Consider the following 20655-nt stretch of genomic DNA (forward strand, 5'->3'; position numbering starts at 1 on the left):
TGAGACGTCAGGACCGACATGCCGTAGCAACAGACCGATAAACTGCGATGACAGACTAGCATGCTTTTAGTCTGTCCTCACGGACAGACCTGCATGTTTTCCTGACAGGCCAATATTTTTTTCCTGGCAGACTAAAAATATACCCTGTCATATCCTAACCAACAAACTAGCAGACTTCCCGAGTACGCCGGCACGGTAGTGGTCACAGGTGGTGCTCCAGCTTAACTCAGAGTGGTGAGCAGAACAGAGAGTACAATACTCAGAGTCGACGCACGGCAGAGCTGGATGGCATGAACCGACACCCTTCCTGGGGGTTGTGGCGCATGGCAGAGCTTGGTGGCAAAACTGACACCCTTTATAGCAAAACAGATGAAAGCTAATGGTGGTTCAACACATGGCCGCTGATTGAATGTAGACGGGTCGCCGTAATTATCGTTTGTCATAATCACAGTCCAAAGTTATGTCTCACAAAGCCACCTGAACAGTTTTCTTAGGGGTCCTGAGTCTTGGGCTTTTAAGAAGCCATTCCGAAGCTTGTAGCAAGGCATCGATCAAAGTCTTTGTCTGGCATTGTGCCCAGTGCCGTGCGGCTTATAGAGGCTTTGGGCGGCGAATGTGGCCTCACCGAACCGGGATAAATAGGAGAAAGCGGGAGTGATGGTACCACGGCTCAGCCAGAGGGCTCGTCAAATGCTTCTTTAGGACCGCTTTGCGGCGTGCCGGCCGCAAAGCATAATGACCTGACCTGCCTGAGCTGGGGCATCGAGAGACGCGGAGTATTGTCGTGGTTCAAACAGCATGGGATAAAAAAGCCAGACGTCTTTTTCCCATCATATTATGTTCTTTTACCACCTTTCACAAGCGAGAAGGGCAATCAGTACGCCCAAGATGCCCAAATGTATGCGGATTTAACGTAATAACAGGAGTCGGTCGTCTCCTAGAAGCCTGGCGAAAATGAGAATAAACAGAATTGTCCGAGTGTTGCGAATATTGAACCCTATTTGCTGAGCCGCGTAAACGCTCAGGCAGAAAATCTGGGCAAATATCATAGGCTGTAGGTAGTGAGACCGGAGAAAATGAGCTCTGGATCTAAAATTATCTTCAGGGATCGGTCGCGAATAGGTTGAGAGAGAGGGAGAGGGGGGGGGGGGGGAATGGAGAGGAGTGCTAGTCGATGGCCATTAAACTGACCGAGGGCAGACATCCGATGTTTCCCCCCGCTCTCTCCTAGAGAACATCTCCCAATCTGACGAATAAAGATGGCCGTGGGCCAAGAAGGCAAAGTTCCTATTTCATCATCTGCGTATTTTTATGAGAAAAATACCATCGGTCCATCATCATACCAAGAAATAATGCATAACCTGTATTTACAACAATTTTTATGTAGCGCTTGTTAAAACAGATCATTCTCCCATAAATATACCTAAATAATTTTATACAAAGCAACAGGTTGTAGCCTTGTTCTAAGGTACTTAATAAAACACCACACTCATATCATGGCAAGCTCCAAGAGGCCCAACAGATTTGAATGTTCTCCTTACCGTCACATCGGACGCACGAGAACGGCATGCGTTTTGTGCAGACAAGGTGCACAGCTGCTGGCGGTGAACAGCGCTCGTAAGCTTTTAAGTACGTCCAGTCTCCCAAAGCCTGCCATTGATGTGCCTCACTTTATCAGCCAGACATCATCACCACTGTGTGTACACCTGCACGGCTTTGCGCGACTTTCCGAGAGCCCAGTGCATTAGATGTTGATCGTACGGAAAATCCGCCACGCTGCCCGTGCTGTGAAACCGCGGCTCAACATTCGCCAGCAGCCAATGGGCGAGTCTGAGTGCCTATTGTTCACGTCGCAGCTGATCAACAGGCGCCAAGTCAGCGATGGTGTGTTGAGTTAAAACTGACGCAATGTGGCCGCAATAAAGCCTTGCCATTTTCAGCTGCATAAGGCGGCTTACCTTGAAAAATTGTGCACGCAGGATAATAACCTTTTTCATTAAACACGTGGAGAGTTGCGGCTTATGCACCTCAAAAATTTTGGTATCCCTCCCTTACTAAGAGTTGTGTCTTTATGCCGTCTTAATTTTGCAGCCTTGGTCTCAATACCGCGCTCACTGGGCGAAGTGCTCCATGCGCTCTTAACATCATGACAGTTCGTCTCATTACAAAGACAACGTGCAAAGACTAGAATATTTCACGATGCTCTTAATTTCTCGGGGTAGAAAACATTGAAGTCCAAACCTTTCCATTGTTCCAAGCACAAACAAGGATGGGTAGCGTTTTCGGCAGGGGCAATCGATTTAATGCCCCAACCTGACACCGATGAACAGAACATCAACGCCGTTCACGCTTCACCAAAAAGGGCTAGACTATTGGACGCAGGGCGGCGGCAGGCGCGCGCGACCGATCGGGCTGGGCCGGCTCGGCGCCATTGGCGCTCCGGTCGGCCGGACACCGCCTGTGGCTGGGCCGGCCCGGCGCCATGGGCGCTCCGGTCGGCCGGACACCGCCTGTGCGGGCCGCGCCAGCCGTGCGCCCGCATACGTTAACGGTGCAGGGCCTGGCTCCTCCGAGGGTGGCACCGGCGCGGCGCGTCATTACTCGTGCCGGCAGCTGGCACGCGCTGGCGCCGGCTTCCTTTGACGCCGCCGCACCATGCGCGCTGCGCTTATCGTAAACGTGCCAGCTGCCGCGGGCTCCGGCCTGGGCACGGTTTGGATGATTTGAATGACGTCGACTAGCATTGGATGACCTGAGTTTCTCGCCATGCGTTGTGCTGTGATGTGTTGGAAGCAAATGCATATATAAAAACTACGGTATTTATCTTGGGACGAGCGCATGCGCATGTTTAACGTTAGGATTACACTGAGCCACCCCCGTTTCCATTTAGCCTTGGAACGCCCAAAGCTGTCATGTCTTTGGTACCGAGAAAGAGAGGCCTTATCCAGTCTGATTATGTCTGACATCAGAGCCCAAACTAGTCCCTGCTACGATCAGTCAGCTGGATGCTGCAGCCGGACGTGACGGCCCGGCGCTCGCACTAAGGGCCTCAGAGAGAGAGGGAGAGAGAGAGCAAGCGATCGCTACACCTTGTTGTTTGGGTCGGACACACCTACACACACCCTCAGCCGTGATCTTTGTGCCCCGAGATTGGCTCCAAATTCTAACGGTAACCTCAGGGCCATCCCAGGCTGGTCTGCAAAGGTGTCTCCCAACGCTTCACCTGCTGTTGTACTGCCTGCAGCATCGGGCAAACGCCGGCCGGGGGCAGGGCGGACGTAAAGGTCACACGTGTCACCCACCTGTGACGCCACAAACACCATTGTTTTTTAGGGATGGCCGTTCGTGCAAATGCATGGCATGCTGCAGCTCAAGGCCCTTCGGCCGGACTTCTCACGTCTTAAAAAGTGGTTTAACCGATTGATAGAGACCACAATAGGGTTATTGAGATCAAAATTTAGTAGAAAACTACTTCAGCTTCAGGTACCATAACAAGGCATGGCACTTAAAGTGCATGATAAAAATGATGATGCTCTCCATTTTACGTTTTTGTATGGGGGGATGGCACTGCTACATAGTCATTGCCTACACATGAAGGCATATCTCCGTAAAGCTCAGCATATGCTAGTAACTGTAATATGGACCAATCACGAGTCCTAAGGTGGCCAAAAACATCGTTGCCATATGTCTTATCGCGAAATCTGAGGCACTAGAATGAATTGTGCACTGTGCCAATTCAGAACAACTTAATCACGTCCGCTCATTGTCCGCTGAACAGTGTTACCTTCTTCCGGCCGCATTGTCTCGTCTTAACATGCTCCGGAGCATTCATTCCCCGAGGACTGACAACGGGAAAGACGCCGCAAACGTCTGACCTAGATTTGTCACGCGGACCAGCCACGGAGTCCCTGCCTGCGTATTTAGTCCGCGTGTTTGCTAACAGATGTAAAAAATGTGTCAGCATTCAAGCTGCTGACCTTCAATGGGCTAGGAGGGCGGCCGCGCCGTATTGTTCCGCCGCGTCTGAAGTCGTCGCCCCAGTCTGGCGCGTGCGTGCGTGCGTGCGTGTGTGCGTGCGAGCGTGAGTGCGTGCGTGTATGCTATATATATATATATATATATATATATATATATATATATATATATGGGGGGGGGGGGCGCGCGTATGGGCAGAACCCTGTTGCCGGCCACTTAACATCCCCTAATCCACTTCGGTGTGCTTGAATTTTTTATTGGTAGAAGAGATACATTTGTATTATGTTACGTGTTCTGGACAAGCCACGTACTTGCTTAACGTGCCATGTACGAAGCACGGTGTAAACACACCAACACAAGCTGAAACGTGAAAACTTCTTATGCGTTGGAAACCAGTCTAGAAGTCCTTGTGCGCCAATTTGCGACGAGAATATGACTTGTTTGAAAGATACAAATTGTTGCACGATTAGAAGACAACAAACAGCTTGCAATTCTCACTGGAATCTTAATAGACAAGGCCACCGCCTCATCCAAGCCAAGGCCATGCCGGTTTTTCTCCGAAGCAGTGCACATAACCATACTCGCTGTTTTCTTTAATTCGGTATTTGGAGCTGTCTCGCAATCGCATTAAGCTAATGCGTTCATACAACAAACCATTGCGTTGTGACGGGCGCATTGTAGTGCAAACACATACTCGCGGCATCCAGATTTCCAAAGCGGCGTTAGAGGGAGGCAGCAGGGACGACTGGCCTCCGGCTGTGTTACCTCCCGCTGCTCGACTGCCAGACAATGGTCGCATGCGAGCACGCCTGGCGAGGAAGTACTGCTGTTCAGCCACCTCGTGTCTGACTGGCAGCATGGATCACCAGACACACGCCACAGGCACTCACCTCACTGATTTGTTCCACCAGCTGTTCCTGGGTGTGCATGCTTGCCGAGTCTTCGGCAACTGAAACGTCAAAAGGGTGAATGTCAGAAAATACGCATTGATTACTGCCCACACGTGTCAACAACATTCAAATATACCTCTGTAACTCTGCCTACACGTGTCAACAGCATTCAGACATACCTATTTAACTCTGCTGGGGTACTCATTTATCAAGTTGCAGGTGGTGGCGCACGAGTTGTACTGCCCATTGTTTGTTGCAACTTCAGCCCTGAAGGGAACCTGTCTTGCCAAGAGATTGCAGTTCGTGTTTTACGCGGCTGGCTTAGCCAGACGGCGGGGGGAGCCCGGGCATTGCTAGAGAAGCGTGGGATTCGATGCATAACTGAGCGCTATTCGCTGCATCGCGCACCTAGCACAATGCGCGGTGTTGCGTGCTCCAACCGCCCAGCTAACACGGTATTTTACACGTGTCACACACGAAGAGGTGCTGGAATTAGAGCGCCCCGCACGGGTCAGGGCCGGCTGTCGGCTCGCATAATAGTAGTTAACAATCCCCTTGTGGGCCGTCAGCTAACATTTTTGACTCGTGGACGTCGCGCTGTAAGTCCAACTCGTTACACAATCTGACACCTTCTAGATCATTAGCAAAGGCATGCCGCAGACTGTTTGCCGGCGTGCCACAGCTGTCGTTGTTGTATCTGTGAAGATGTCGAAAGAGCCTTAAACCCAGTACGCCCCCCCCCCCCCCCACCGCTGAATGCCAATACAAAGATCGATGCTCCACAGAATTATGGCATCTCACAACGCGCTCTGGACCTAAACGTATTACAACAAACATCCTGTTACAAATGCAGTGTGAGGTGCCAAACTGACCACACCCATATGAGGGCTGGTCAACCCTGTTTGCATCTCTTTCACCACAACAGCATCGACCTTCATCATCCGGACAAGAATTGCGGCCAACAAACCGGGCATCCGCCCCCAAACCAGCTCCACCGGAGCGCCGCCCACAATGGCGCCTGCAGCGTGCAAGCGAGACGCCGGGGCAGCCGAGCGGGCGGGCCGTGTGTGACGTCACGCAGCCCACTGGGTCGTCACCATTACTCTCCGTCGCGTGAGGATCCGCCGAAGTGGGTCGACCGGGTCAGACGCCGCGATCCTGCAGCGGGAGGGAGAGACCAGCTCCCAACCGCGCCCGTGCAGCCCCACGTGGCGACGGGGCCGCAGATCCCGCCACGTCCTGGCGCTGCCGTCCCAAACGGGGCCGAGCCGGCCACCATCACGGCGGTCAAGCGTGCTCCACCGGCGCGCGGGGGGGGGGGGGATCGGTCGTGCGCGAGGGTAACCTTGTGCAGCTCGGTCAGACGTGCTCGACACACTCTGGTATGCCCGACTGCCGTGCAAAGCAAGAGCATACAGACTTGCGGCTTTCGTAACAGACACACCCGCGTGCCACCGGTGCGAGCTGTGCGGAGACGGTGGCAGCTTGTGCACGTGCGGCGAGCTGGCAGCGGCGGTGCGGCGTCGACACCGGCGTGCTGACGGTCACCTGAGAGACTGGAGAAGCTCAGCTGGGAGATCTCGCGCAGGAGCGGGCCGGGTGGCCGGACCGGCCGCTCCAGCTCGGTCGGCGCTCTCCAGGAGCCGGCGAGGACCTGCGCGTCACGCCGGTCGGCGTCGGCGTGGCGCGGGGAGGCCACCTCCGTCCTCGCTGGCGGTGTTCGACACCCCAGAGGCATCGCACACACTCACGGGCGCTGGACGCCGAACCGTCACCTCAACTGCCGAAAGGTCAGGGGTCAGTGAGCAGCCGTGACCCTCGAGGCGTGCGAGTGGGCTCCACTGACAGGGCGGTGAGTTGCTCGCTGTCGTGACACAACACTTGGTTGAGTCGTAGCGCCGGCTTGCTTTTCGCCCCAGTCGAACGGGCTGCGTTTCGAGCGATTCCACGCAAAGAACCAACAATGGATGAGCTACAGCCCGCACCGTACATCCCACAGCACACAAAAGGACGTGTCGCACGTGGCCGACCTCATTCGTGATAGGGCTCTGTGTTATCTCTAGCGATAACGCTCACGGATCCGTTGCCGGCACGATGCGCGCGACGTAAGTATTACACCGGGTCAGGCGGCAGCGGCGCCTGCCCGATATGGCACCGCATCCTGTTTTTGCACAGCTGGTCGGCTCACCGGCCCGATTTGACTCGGTGTCGCGGCGACGGCGGCGGCGGCGGCGGCGGCGGCGGCGGCGGCAGCGGCGGGTGACGCCAGTTTGTTGATACGGACCGGAGTTCAGCGGCGCTGTTTCTGCTGTTTCACGGGTCGTGGCCGGGACGTGTTCCGACAGACCGGGTTGTTGACCGCGCGGGCATTCGAGCGACTTATCATCGGCCCGCCGTCGCGGACGCAAGGTCGTTGGACGTCCATAAAGCTCGAGGCAGCGGCGCCGGCGGTTTGGAATAAACGCTCCCAAATGACGCGTCTGGCTTCGTTTAATGGCTTGCGGTTGTCGACGAGCAAAACACGGGTGACAAATTTCGGGCGCATGGGCCTTCGCACTGCGGCAGTCGGTTCGTGTGCCGGCGTGCAGTCTCCGGTGTTACGTTTCGACGGAGCGTCGACGTCTCCCGGCGCGAGATGGCCCTCTCGCCGGGTGATCTCGTCCGCCCCGCATTTATAAACGGGACCGAGCCGGATTCACGTCATTACGGTCATTATTTTCACATTCTGAATGTATAACGGCGCACTTGAAGGCTCGCATTATGGACATACAGCAGGAAGGGTGAGTGTGCGCCACCAACACGGACATGAGGCTATTGAATATGCGGGGTCCCAGATGTGAAACCGGGGAGATAGCATTGTCTGTTACTTGAGCAGGATGAAAAGAAATACACATACAATAACTTCAAAACATGGCGGTGTTATATAAGCCATTCATTATTAATAGCAGGCATAAAAATGGGACAAGCCCACACTTGGTTACAGTTTACAAACATCAGATGTTTGGCAGTACGACGTGTATTCCAGATAGCTCGTTCTCCCCGTAGGCCACGTTTATTCGGTACAACGCGTGTATTGAAGATCTTGTGTAACATCTTACTGTATTGTATTTGACGAACCACTGACAGGGAATATCGACAAAAGCTAAGCCCTTCGATAACACAATGGCATTAGAATGGTGTTGCTTCATCATAAACTTAAGAGCAATGCGGCGTTTTCTGCGCAAATCAGCGAAATCAAACTGTCAAGTTTGTCTTGAGTTTGTGTCTGAGCAGGCTGAAGTTGACATGTTTTTATAATGCTCCCGTCGTGACGTCATATTTAGCATGCTGAACACATGTCAGAGCTGATTATCTAGTCACTCATGCAGCCTCTCGACTGGAAACGAAACTGTTTTGGGCTCCCTTCTATGAAGTTTGACACCAGAGGCGTGAAAGGTGTTGGAAGGGAGGCATCCTTTACATAAGTTCGGCATTCTGATGTTCCGCATGCTAAGTTTTTTAGATTTACCTCGCTGAGAGACCATTGGCCCGTCCACAAAAGCCTATACAAGAAACAAATGTCTGCATGCACCACAAATTAAATAATTCATATAGAGGAGAGCGACGCCGTTCATCGGTTCCATAGAAAATTTCAATTCGTTCTCATCGGCCATCCTCCCGCGGCTGGTGTGCATATCGAGGCTGGTCGCATCTCCCGGTCGTTCCAACCCAATTAGCATGCATAATGCTAATGGACAGCATGCTCGTGGACAGCAACCGACCTATGGGCGTCTCCCCGGGATACCGAGGCACCATCAGACAATGGCTACTTGGCTCGTCGCGGATCGCGCCAGAGCCGTGACCTCTCTGCTAGCGCTCGGCGGAATGTGCCGTTCACTTTTCAGCTGTGATGTCGCTGCCGCGTGGCCGTCATCAGGCTATTCGCCGGTCGCTGCTCTGTGCCCAGCATACGAACAATCCGAAGACCGAGCAGAGTGAGTATTCGTAAGTCTCGGTTCGTCGCGCCCTCCGCTATACCTGTCCTTTCTTGAAATGCTTTGGCCTCCCGTGACCAGCCGTGGGGTGACGAGGCTGAGGCTGAGGCTGAGCATGCGACGCCCCTCGCTTGCCGTCTCGACAATGCCGGGCGCCATTCACCGGCGCATCCATTCGGCCAAAGGAATGCATTGAAAGGCGCGCTAACAAAAACGACAAAACAAAACAAAAAGCTGCCGCCTGAATGAGAGCCAACACGCCATCCGGGCGGCTTGGTGCGTCTTTCATGCCAGCGGCTCACAGCCCCGGGGCCACTCTAAATGTGCACACAGGGAACGGGCGTAACAGAGGCAGACGAATGTCTACAGTATGCGCCAACAAGCCAGCGGCTCACAGCCCCGGGGCCTCTCTAAATGTGCACACAGGGAACGGGCGTAACAAAGGCAGACGAATGTTTACAGTATGCGCCAACAAGCCAGCGGCTCACAGCCCCGGGGCCTCTCTAAATGTGCACACAGGGAACGGGCGTAACAAAGGCAGACGAATGTTTACAGTATGCGCCAACAAGCCAGCGGCTCACAGCCCCGGGGCCTCTCTAAATGTGCACACAGGGAACGGGCGTAACAGAGGCAGACGAATGTCTACAGTATGCGCCAACAAGCCAGCGGCTCACAGCCCCGGGGCCTCTCTAAATGTGCACACAGGGAACGGGCGTAACAGAGGCAGACGAATGTTTACAGTATGCGCCAACTGCCTTGACGAGGCACTGTTGGTCATATACGTATCTCAGCGGCAGTTTTTTTTTTTGCAGCACGAGTTTTTGCAGGCGTTTTATATTGCACTCGCCAGGTCATCGGATGTTTGTCAAGGACATCCCCGACTTGAGCCGCGCCGTGTGTATTGAGCCGCGCCAGTCAGCTTGACGAAAATGCACGACGCCTCGAGCCCCACAGATATGGATGGGACCCCCTGCCCTGAACCCAATCTTGGTGAGGCAGCAGAGGTCAACGGTCAACGCGCCCGAGAGCGGGAGCGATTCCCAAGAAAAAACGCGAGCCGGGATCAACTAGGAGGAAGCAGTTACATTGTACGGCACGCCAGAACGGAGGGGTTCGCTGGACCGGTCGTGTCGTGAGGCGCAAAAACGGCGGCTATTGTCCAGATGGTCAGTCCGCCAGCGAAGGCATGACAGATCCCACAGCTGATCAATAGGGACGCGTACAAAAAGCCCGGTGAATACTTCACTGGCTGCCTTCACCGCATCCTTTTGTGTGTTGCTTGGTGGGAATGACCATCTTAGTCACGACAGGCAAGCAAATGAAAACGATGACGACACAAAAAGGCTGGCAACGAAAAGAACACGTTCGGCCATGGAAGGGAGAATGACCTGTGCCACCGCACCCAGGGATGGGGAGGGGCGAGCGCCATGAGGAGAGGCTGCGGCAAGGAGCTAGAACAGTTATGTCTTGAAACATCAAAATTACATATTTCAGCACAAGTCGGCACGGCAGCCTCCAGACTTGTCTTGATGCACTTTCTAGTGCCGACACGCCATGGCGCGGTGAGCCCGCAGTGCCCTGGGCTCGCCTGACCGGCCGGCCGGCCCCGTCTGTCCCGGTAAACCAGGCCGCCGCTGGGGGTGAGCCGCAGTGCTCCGAGCTCGCCTGACCGGCCGGCCGACCCAGTCTGTCCCGGTGAACCAGGCCGCCGCTGGCACCACACTGGCGCCGTCCAGCACATCGTGTGCGGTCAGGGGCCGCGGCAGCGTCCAGTGAAATCGCGGCCCCGGCCGTGGGCTTTCGATCGGGATTGGAAGCCAAAGTCGCTGAGGGCGGGTGCGCTAGACTGACTGGGTTCAGGCTGGCTGGGGAGGGGTGGGGGTGGTGGAAGGTGGCGGGCTTGGTGTGGGGCCACTGAGGAGGAGCTGGTAACACTGCGGCTCGCATGCACAGCCAAAGCTGCTGGCGCATCTAGCTTCGCACCGACGGCGTATTTCGAGGCCTCTGTTCGGCAATGCAGCTGTCTGCCAGCCAGAATGCCTGTGGTAAACTTCTTGCCCGGTAGGCCGGCTGACTGTAAGCGGTATGTCGTCTGCAGATGTCTGATACGCCTGCAAATGCTCAGGCTATCTGTGACCGCCGTCATTGCCGTCAGCCAGCCTGTCCACGCCATCCCTGTGTTGTCCGCCAGCCAGGTATGGCGGTTCCGCCGCCTGTGGCTCCATTGTCCGCCGCCAGCTAGCCTCCGGCCCCTGGGCGCCTGACGGTGGCGGTGGCGGCGGTGGCGGCGGCGGCGGCGGCGGCGGCGGCGCGGCGCCGGCGGCTCGGGCCTCGGTCGTGCTCAGTCGTTGCACCCATGGCTAGCGGACGGTGACGGTCGGCAGGCGGGTCGGCCCGGGCGCGCCCACCGCGGGCGCCTTCGAGTGCGACGGCGGCGGACCGTGACCGAGTCCGAGTCGGGCGGTAGAGGGCTATGGGCGGCTCTGAGTCGGACGGTGAGTCCGGGCCGGGCGATAATGGACCATGACCGAGGCTGAGTCGGACAGCGGTGAACCACGACTGAGCCCAAGTCAGGTGGTGGTGGACCATGGCCGAGTCTGAAATAGGAAGAGGTGGACTGCCGCTGGCTCCGAGCCGGACAGTGGTAAACCACACCATTATCTGAGTCGGAGACTGGGGACCACGGTCAGGTCGTGCCGGGCCATCGAAGCGGACGGCGACCCTGATTCTCAGGAATGCTTTGGCCCACCATGCGGAGCCTTGCACAATCGTACGTTCCGCAGAAGAACGGTGGAGACCATCATCGCGCTCTATCTAGACCTGCGATGGGAGGGCGGCTTCGCTCACCGCCCGGCTCGCCCCGTCTCAGGGAAAGGCTCAAGTAACCATGGTGACACGGTCTGAGCCGACGTGGGGACGTGACGGCGGCAGACAGCCGTGGCGGAGCCGACCGGCCGAGACTGACAGCCGTGGTCGGGCAGGCTCGACGGCCGGTGACCGGGGCTGCGTGCTGGCGCGCCGCCACCGACCGACTTTGCGCCCACCACCAGCCGGGCGCACCGCTGCCCTCCCATTGTTTCGGCAGACAAGTGCCGGGTTTTCGACGCAGGGCGCGGCGCGCGCTGGTTGCGTCACATCTGTCCACAATAGCCGTAGCCAAGCATTCCGGGTGGAAAGGATCAACGACGCGAGATTTGGATCTGGGAGAAATTCGAAAGGGATTTGCCACGTGGAGACTTAATTTGCAGCGGAACCCGAGCTCGGTCGCACCCGTCCCGGGCACAGTCCTCCAATCTCGACACCCATTGCAGGATATTTGACGGGCTAGGACTCTGCACGCCTCGGCCGCTGATTGGCCGCATGTCACGTGGTGCCCGCAGGATAGCCGCTGGGCGGTCGACTGGTTCGGTTGGCCAGGTGGCATTCCTGGAGGACCGCGGGCGCACCGCACCGCCACAGCTTCCAGCAAGCAACCGTGCAGCCTATGCCGGCCACACGCGGCCAGCGGAAGAGGAATTTTGCTCGTGATTAAAAAAAAACTTTGCAGGTCACTTGAGAAAGCCGGTTGTAGTCGTGTCGAGCCAGCGGGGCTGCATATTTGGTTACGTCGTTTGCAGCCTGTACTCGACCGCAAGAATGTGAGCAGGAGTGAAACCGAATCCGATGTTTGGGCTTGTGAGCTCTAGGTCAGAAGCGACGCAGACCCAAATCTGCCGCATTCTCACTGGGATTTCTGCTAGTTTTAGGACGGGGTCTTCGACGCCCGCGCTCGGTGAGGCTCAGTTACTGCATCCTGGTTCATGGGTGAAGGCGTCGTCTCTCAAGGAAGCAGGTCGTGCAGGGTCGTTGGCCACGCGGCCTCAGGGTCGCGTGCCTCGTGACGCGTGCAGCACCGCTGGCAGACAAGCCACCGGTCGTGTTGACGGCTGCTTATTACCCCAGCGGGGACTGCGGGTCTGCAGCATGCGCGGACTGCCTCGTAGCTGGCGGTAGCCGCGAGAAACAATCAACGATTGATCGCTGTCTGAAGCACGCTGCATACTTAAGGCATGCATGCCACATTGTGAAACAGGATTTTAGATCATTTGCGGGGAAAGGAAGAATGTCGGCGGCTCGGAGAATGTCGGCTGCAGTCAGCAATACTTTCAGAGAATGGCTCCCGATATCGTGACGCACACTCCGGCAAGCAGCAGCCTCCCAAGTTGAGTTTTGACTCATATACTGGCGGCAAGGAGCAGCACGGTAAGCTGAGACGGTAAGCAGGGCGTCAAAGTTAGTGATCAAGCAACAGAGCTGTCTGAACTACACCACCGCTCTGCACTGTTCTGCTTCTCATTGTTCTGTTCTAACTAGCTAGTTTGCTTCTGATGTTGTAGAGTTGGTGATGAGTTGGTGTTCAATCCGCTGAAAGTTTATCATGCATGAGATAATATAACTGTGTATGTATTTTTAAGTATGTTAAGTGTTCCTGGGTTTAAACGCCACGAAAATCGCCAAACCAGAATGTCGAAATGCCAACCAAACCGCCAATTGCTGGAACCAGAGAAAGCAGGCAATGCTTAGCACATCCACCACCACAACCTATCCGCTGAGCCCTCCCCCCTCGTGTTTTCGCCGGCCGCCAGCGTCCCCCAACCCGGCTACTGGCGACTGGCGGCGGCGGCGGCGGCGGCGTCCGTACACGACGCGCGGCGCGGCCGGCCGGCATACACGTGCAGCGTCGCTATTGATCAGGCCGCCCGACACACCCCACCTGTCGGGCCCGTCCACTCGGACCGACGACCTTGCGCCCTCGCCGGGGACGTCTGGGAGGGGGGGGGGGAGGGTTACCGGATGTGAGCTAACGGCCACACAGCCGGCGGTCTGAGCCCGTGGCACGCGTTCAGGGGCCCCGGCAGCGGCCAGGTGCGTGATGCTAAAGCCCTTTGTATGGCCGGCCGCCGCCGCAGCCGCCGCCGCCGCCTGGTGCCGATCGGAAATCTCACTGGAGCGTCATGGAAGCCGCCGGAGCAGCATTTAAAGAGCTGCCGGATAGGTGGTGGCTGGGCCTCACTAAATAATGCTGTAGTCTGTGTCTCTGGCGTTCGTCAAACAATACTCTGTAGCCGCTTGATCAGATCAAAGTTAATAGCTATGCATTACATAGACACCTTGTGTATTCAGCACCGCGTTTTAACGACCTGGTGTCCTGCTATCTGTCACCGTTTATTTAACATTTGGATAGTAAACGGCATCAAACATCGCTTCGGCTTACAGTTCGTAAAGTAAAGGTACACCCGGCTTTACCCAAGTTTCGCCAGAGTCTACAGTTTCATTGGAACTCATCGTGCTGGTAAGCTTATGGTCTGACATCAAAAAGCGCGGACGATGTTTGTGCCGAACGCAGCGTTTGTCTTCAGTAAATGCCACAAAGATCGTCTTGAGAGCGATACAAAATATGACAGCATAACTCACCATCTATCACCAAACTATCTTTTGTCATTTAGCACGCTTCTGACTTTCGATTACTCGTATGCATTTACCCTCAGATGAGGCCGAATAAACTACGTTTATGTTTCACTAACAGCGATGAAGAATAAAACCCACGCACCTAGTTTTCCGAGATGACGAACTTCAGGTCATGCAGCCACGTCCGCAGGATCGTCGACCTTGCGGGGCCAGCGCGCGCAGATGGTCCGCACGCGCGGCACCACACCGGCACCCAGCACAGCCACCACGCACCCAGCACAGCCACCACGCACCCAGCAGACCGGCGGCAGCCCACTGAGCGACTGATCAGCTGGCGGGCCGGCCGACTGCGCGACCACAGCGCCACCTGTGCCCCCACCCGGCTGTGGAGCCGGACACGGTGGCGGCTCTGTCCTGCGAGCATCGGCCAGCCGCAGTGTAGCTTGTGTTCGGACATGCCCGTGATGGTGTCTCGTATACAACGTCCCAGAGTTCAGAGTGAACACTCAATCAAGCTTCAGGCAGACTTGTGCTTCATTCCACCTCAGCGTAATCAATACCGAGCCTGACTCTTAACGCATGATGGGTAATTTAGTTCTGACTCCGACTCCCCAGCAGTTTAGAAAAAAGTGAAGTACACTCTATAATGACTCACGCAGGCATGGCTTAACTCTATAATGGATTCGATCATGCCGATTGCGGTGGCGACAGTTGGAGATATTCCATTTCGTATACAACGGGTTATATCGTGCTATGCTAATTGTCAAGAAGGTCTTTCATTATATATGAATGCTTTAATGGCATACCTATATTAATAGCAATGCTTTTATCTACGAATGTTTAAGCTGTCAGATTGTTCATATGTCTTTTTGTCCAGGGGTGTCAATTTCTGTCAATTATTGGGGAGGGGGGGGGGGGGGCAAACGGAAGGCCCGACAACCTACCCTTCGCCATTTTTCTCACCGAATTTGGCCCACTTTATTTTGATTCAATGCGCGTTATGTTTTTAATCCTTGCATAATTTATAAAAGCCTTTAATTTAAGCCGCATAGAAGTCACACAGGGTTGGATCCAGGGAGCAGGCACTGGACGCACGCGTCTCTTCTGATCGGCACGTGAAAACTCCTTTTTAGAGGCCGCCTTAGGGCGCCGATGGCGCTCTTCTATGGCGGTCATGAGAGGTGGCGTGCATTTTGGTTGTGGGGACGGGGACAGGGTTAGCCATGAAGGACTTAGGACATGAAGGACTAGAAGGCAAACCATGAGTGTTTTATGGCGCTAGGTATGTGAAGTTTACTGCACCGTTTATACGCTTCGCTGTTACGGCTTGTATCTGGTGCTGAGAACAACCATAACTTTTTGTTATGAGAGTGGTACGAGACGCCACTACGCAGAAAGATCAGAGAATATGGTCTTTGTGTCATGATCATCGTTTGCCCACGTTTTTTTGTAGCATGACAACCAAAAACATTGGGGGGGGGGGAACTCAACACCGCGGGAGGGGCAGGGCCTCCAAAAGAATACAAATCGACACCCGTGCTTTTGTCTAAAATTGCATCATGTAGACTCACCATGAACTTAACGGGCTCAACCCGGACCCAGGGTTCAGAGGAGTCGTTTTCACTGTAGAAGCTTTTGATTGTCTCATTTCGATTTCGGGGTCATATTGGATCCGTCTTACCAAAACATGGATATCGGAGCCGATTCCAGCAACATCCGGTATCAAGCTCAAGTAAAGTATTAAGCTAGTTCAACAGTGGTCATCGTTTGGCGGTGCCGGGGCCATTTCAGGATAATCCCGGGCAGCATTTGAACGGTTTACTCAAGAGTGCACTGCTCAGGTGCCGTTTCGAATCCACATAAGCGGATCTACCTTTTCGATAAAACACCTTGCTCCTATCATCAAAAACCATCCGGGAGATTCCGGGATGTAAGTGAATCAGGGCAATAGAACACTGGGTACTCCAAAGTTTTGACTGGTGGGTATTGAGACATGCTATAAATATGGGGCGTGTATATCGACTCATGAGGCGATTTACTGAAAACTGATTACTGATTTACTGATTTACTGATCCTGTGTAAATGACGTCAGATCCGAGTCAATTCACACGCAACTGCTCATCTGTATATCGAGTCAGATTTATGACGTCGCGTTTGCGCATGCGCACTCGCCTTACGTTTGCGACCATGCCCACAGCCGACGCGCGGCTGCACAATCAGTTTGAAATATCTCTTTGGAAAGTATGTTAAATATGTATATCGCCAGCTTAACCAGCTTAACAATTTTAAGGGAACAGCAACGGTGCGTTATTTTGGATGCCATCTAACACCACCTCCCGTCCGTTAATCATTGCCTTCAACAGAATACAGACAGCACATTGCTTTCCAGTAGCTTTTCTGATTTCTGCCCCAGTGATGGAAGACAAAAATGAAAATAACACGCACAAAATCATACTGGTGGAAATCCATCGGCCAAAGCCAGCCAATTGGTGTGTGTGGAGAGGGGACGTTTCACCATCAAGGGACACTTTATCAGCCCTCTGCACCCCTCACCCGTTACCAATACTCTGGATAGAAGCCGCGCACCGCAGACCACCGTGGGACAAGCATGCGATGTGGCATGGCATGCATTGCAAACAATATGAGTTCTGCGTCTACCTTTTCTGGCACATACACGCATACAGACGTGCACGCACGAATGTTGTGCACACACTTGTTATTACCAAATGAGAGATCAGCCTGCACCGTTTAGAGCAGGTCATCTGATGTCAAAGATTGGCTGAGTTTTCTGACATCATTCAGCTTATGTGAGATTTTAAGGCTATGTTTTCCAGATCAGAAGAATCAAGGTGTGTAACTTATTGGTGGGCTGTGTTGAGGGCCATCCCACCTCACCGCAACCTGATATGTGTTTCCCATTGGGTCTGGACACTTCATTTTGACCAAATGCTATTTTCATGTTATGGTTTTGTGTTTTTTACTGAAAAGTCCAGCCAATGTCATCAAATGATGCCCAAAATAGGTGATCGTGGTGTGATAGTCACCTTTACCTTAGAATATTTGGTACAACTCCAGGAACAATATGAAAAGGGTAAACGAACATTTGCTAGCGTATTTCAACATTGCTGGGGGAGGCCACCATCACAAAATGCAACTACTTCACGCAACTGCTTGCAGCATAAGCAGTAACCTGTTTATGCTGCATTGAACAGTAACCTGTGCATGATAAATGTATCCAATGTGAGCAGCAAATGTAGTTAATGCGTGCAGTGGTTAGTGTTGTACCTGAAAATTACATAAGGTCAGCAGGATAAAATGTCTTTATGATTTACGCTAAATGTTATGCTGAAATAACAAGATTATTTAGAATACAAGGCTACCGACTTTCAGAAGACAGATCAACACGGCGCCCGCCGTTTGGTGGCACTGGCATTGGCCGAAACTTTTCGGCTTCACGGAAGCTGCAACCTAGACCACCCTTGTCCTTGCCTCGAGGTTGCGGGCGAGTATGTTCAAGCTTTTTGATGTAAGTTGCTTCACTAGTGCATGCTGAAAAATGAACGTTTTCAGGCAAACATGGCATGAACATGCTCATTTTCAAGCTCATGTCGACCCATCCTATACAACAATAATGAGATCCCACTCTACTCAACAATAATGAGACCCTTTATTCCCTTCCGGGTGAGGGGCCTCTTGAGTAGAACACCAGGGGTACAATACCGCTTCCGGTCAAGGGCTGAAGGGCCATTCCGTCCCATCGCAAAGTGTCATAACTGATAAATGACAAGAAAACTATGTAATATGGTCCTGAACATATGCGCTCGCAAGTCATAGCAACAAGAGCCTCGACGCCCGGCGTTGCAGTCTCCAGCCCGTGCGGCATCGACTGCGGCTGTAATACTAAGCAATGGCCAATGATCAAACGAAAACGATGACGCATCTTAAGGACAATGTCGGGTGAACTAGGTCAATCGGCATGCATGTTTAATATGATGTTGCATCGAGGGGATGAATCTCTTGGAATCAGCTGGGACAAAGTTTTTCCTTGGCACACGGATTAATGATAGACGTTCAGATCTGTCGCACCGCACCAATGTTGATATTCGTGAGGCGAGAACAGTTTTCCTTTGATATGACAAAAACACCGTATTCGATACTAGCGCCACCTATTTTACGCACTGAGATCATTCTCCAATAAGCCTCAAAGCTGCCACTCTCTGTACTACTGGTATTTGATGGATTAAGTATGAAATAGATAGTATGAAGAACACCAGAACATTGGCAAACAGCTTTTAAGGTGATTTTTTAGTAGAGAACATTAATTTTTGGTAAAACCCAAAGCTGTGCAGTTATGAGAGTGCTCAAGCACACCGGGTTTGGTTCAAGCTTGTTATTGCTAACGCATCATTGTGATGATCTGCGATTCATGTGCTTTTTGCTTGGGAGATATGGATTTATAACTTAAATTTTGTCCGTACTGAAATATTTCATTCGAGAAATTAATTGTATAAGTATGCCGAAGGCTACACGGTCGCACACAGAACACTTTGTGAAAGGCCATCCGGTTCTTCTGTACCACCGCCAACTGCCGACCACAGAAAAGCCTTGAGCTACATCAGGTGGCTGAGTGAATCGAAGAGGAATCTCACTGATATCATCTTCAAGACCGCGACGGTAGAAATCAGGGTACTGTGGACCAGCGAAGCGATCCCTGTTCATGATCTGAAATATGTGACAAAATGAACTGAGAGGAACTGATATCATCCCAACAAGCCTGTCAGCAAGAAATCAAAGAAAGGAAGAGAGTGACACAGCAACGCTGCCACCGCGAATTTCAACAAGCTTCTTGATGTCGCGAAATGCAAATACAAGCTTCAGTGCAGATTTCCATGCCCCGTTGCCTGCACAGTGCATCAGGCGGAGGTTGCCATGAAGGGCCACTGCAGGCACCGGAAGCTTCCCTGGGGTCATAAGACCGGGATGCGATTGTGGCTAGGGAGGCTCACGAGATGCGGAGGATGGTCAGACAACTCCAGGGGTGTCGTGGCCCAGCTGCCTGTGAGGCGGTGTCTGCTGCTGAACCTGAGTCGCCTTCCCCGCCGAATGCTGAGCCCGCGCCGCCTGTTGAGCCAGCGCTGGCTGCTAGTGCTGACCCCGAGCCCGCTCCGGGACCAAGTGGTTTCAGCGCTGGCGTTTCAGCCGAGAGCACGGATTCTTACACGGTTCCGTACATGGTAGAAGGTTGCGACGACACCAATTGTTCGTCCCTGTTGAGACCACTGTCACTGCAGGTTATAACGTTAAAGATCTGACTAACACCGCTCTGGCGGTTGCCAGATACGGTGGCTCGAACCGGGCCGCTGCTCCTATCATCATCGCCTGTCATCCAGACAGCAGAGACGGACTGGCCACTTGATATCAAATATCTTAGATCCTAACATCCGATTGTATTGTAGATCCGATTGTTCGTTCCAGAGATCACTGTCACTGTAGCTTATAACGTTAACGATCTGACTAACACCGCTCTGGCGGTTGCCAGCTACGGTGGCTCGAACCAGGCCGCTGCTGCTATCATCATCACCATTCAACAAGACAGCAGAGACGGACTGGCCACTTGAAATCAAATATCGTAGATCCTAAGAAGATCTGCTGCGCAAGAGGCAGAGCGAGAAAGGAGGCGGCTGGTTAAAATTTTGAAGCAATCCACGGGTCAGGTTCGACATCCTCTGCTTCGACAGCTGCGAAGGCAGGAGCTATATGAACCACACGGAGCCAGATAAGTGCCGTCGAAAAACCCGTGGTTGTCATCACTGAGCCAGGCAGCCGCTATGTGACTCATTTTACGTCCGAGTTCGGCCGCACCCTGTACTTGTTCAACGAGCTACACTCCGTGAACCCGCAGTGCGACGGTCACATCAATACGCTCGGCTGCCACGGCACGACCGTCAACACCGAAACGATAGGCGACGTGTTCCGCCACATGTTGAGCGTGTTGAGCTGGCCACCGAGTCACCCTTACACTGGTTTATCTGCCAGCTGCACGGCAACGAGCTGAACCTCCTCCATCTGCTGCTGAGCTTGGACGGCACGACCACGGGATCGATTTTTTTCTGGACCCATCGGCAAGACCTGTGCCGTAGAGGTCTGGGAGAGGGATGTTGTGGCATTCAAGCTTAGGTCAGGGCAAGTGCCAAACCTGCCGGTCGACCCGATTCAGCAGCCGAACACCAACCAGCAGCTGTTGTACCTTCTGGCCTCCGGCGTTCAAAACGGCTCTGTCCGGAACGTGGCAGCCCAGCGGCGAATCGGACCATCGAACCGTGTCAGGTAAATATGAAGACGCATTATCTTCGAAGTTATAACAATGA

The 20655-nt window shown here is 53.6% G+C and overlaps 1 protein-coding gene across 2 annotated transcripts in view; it reads right to left on the reverse strand.

Moving 5' to 3' along the window:
• The window catches only part of LOC119112901 (uncharacterized), a 37634-nt gene extending 23066 nt beyond the window's left edge, over window positions 1-14568 (reverse strand). The window contains exons 1-3 of one of the 2 annotated variants that reach the window (XM_037237210.1): window positions 14430-14568; window positions 6414-6645; window positions 4866-4924 (exon numbers count right to left, since the gene is read on the reverse strand). In XM_037237210.1, coding sequence (XP_037093105.1) covers window positions 4866-4924; window positions 6414-6603 — 249 coding nt within the window. In that variant the 5' untranslated portion in view covers window positions 6604-6645; window positions 14430-14568. The remainder of the gene's footprint in view (window positions 1-4865; window positions 4925-6413; window positions 6646-14429) is intronic. The other variant, XM_037237217.1, reaches the window with a different exon arrangement.
• Window positions 14569-20655: the final 6087 nt, after the last annotated feature.

The sequence above is a fragment of the Pollicipes pollicipes genome, unplaced genomic scaffold (genome assembly GCF_011947565.3).
Source record: "Pollicipes pollicipes isolate AB1234 unplaced genomic scaffold, Ppol_2.1 Scaffold_2555;HRSCAF=2994_pilon_pilon_pilon, whole genome shotgun sequence".
NCBI classification, from domain to species: domain Eukaryota; kingdom Metazoa; phylum Arthropoda; class Thecostraca; order Pollicipedomorpha; family Pollicipedidae; genus Pollicipes; species Pollicipes pollicipes.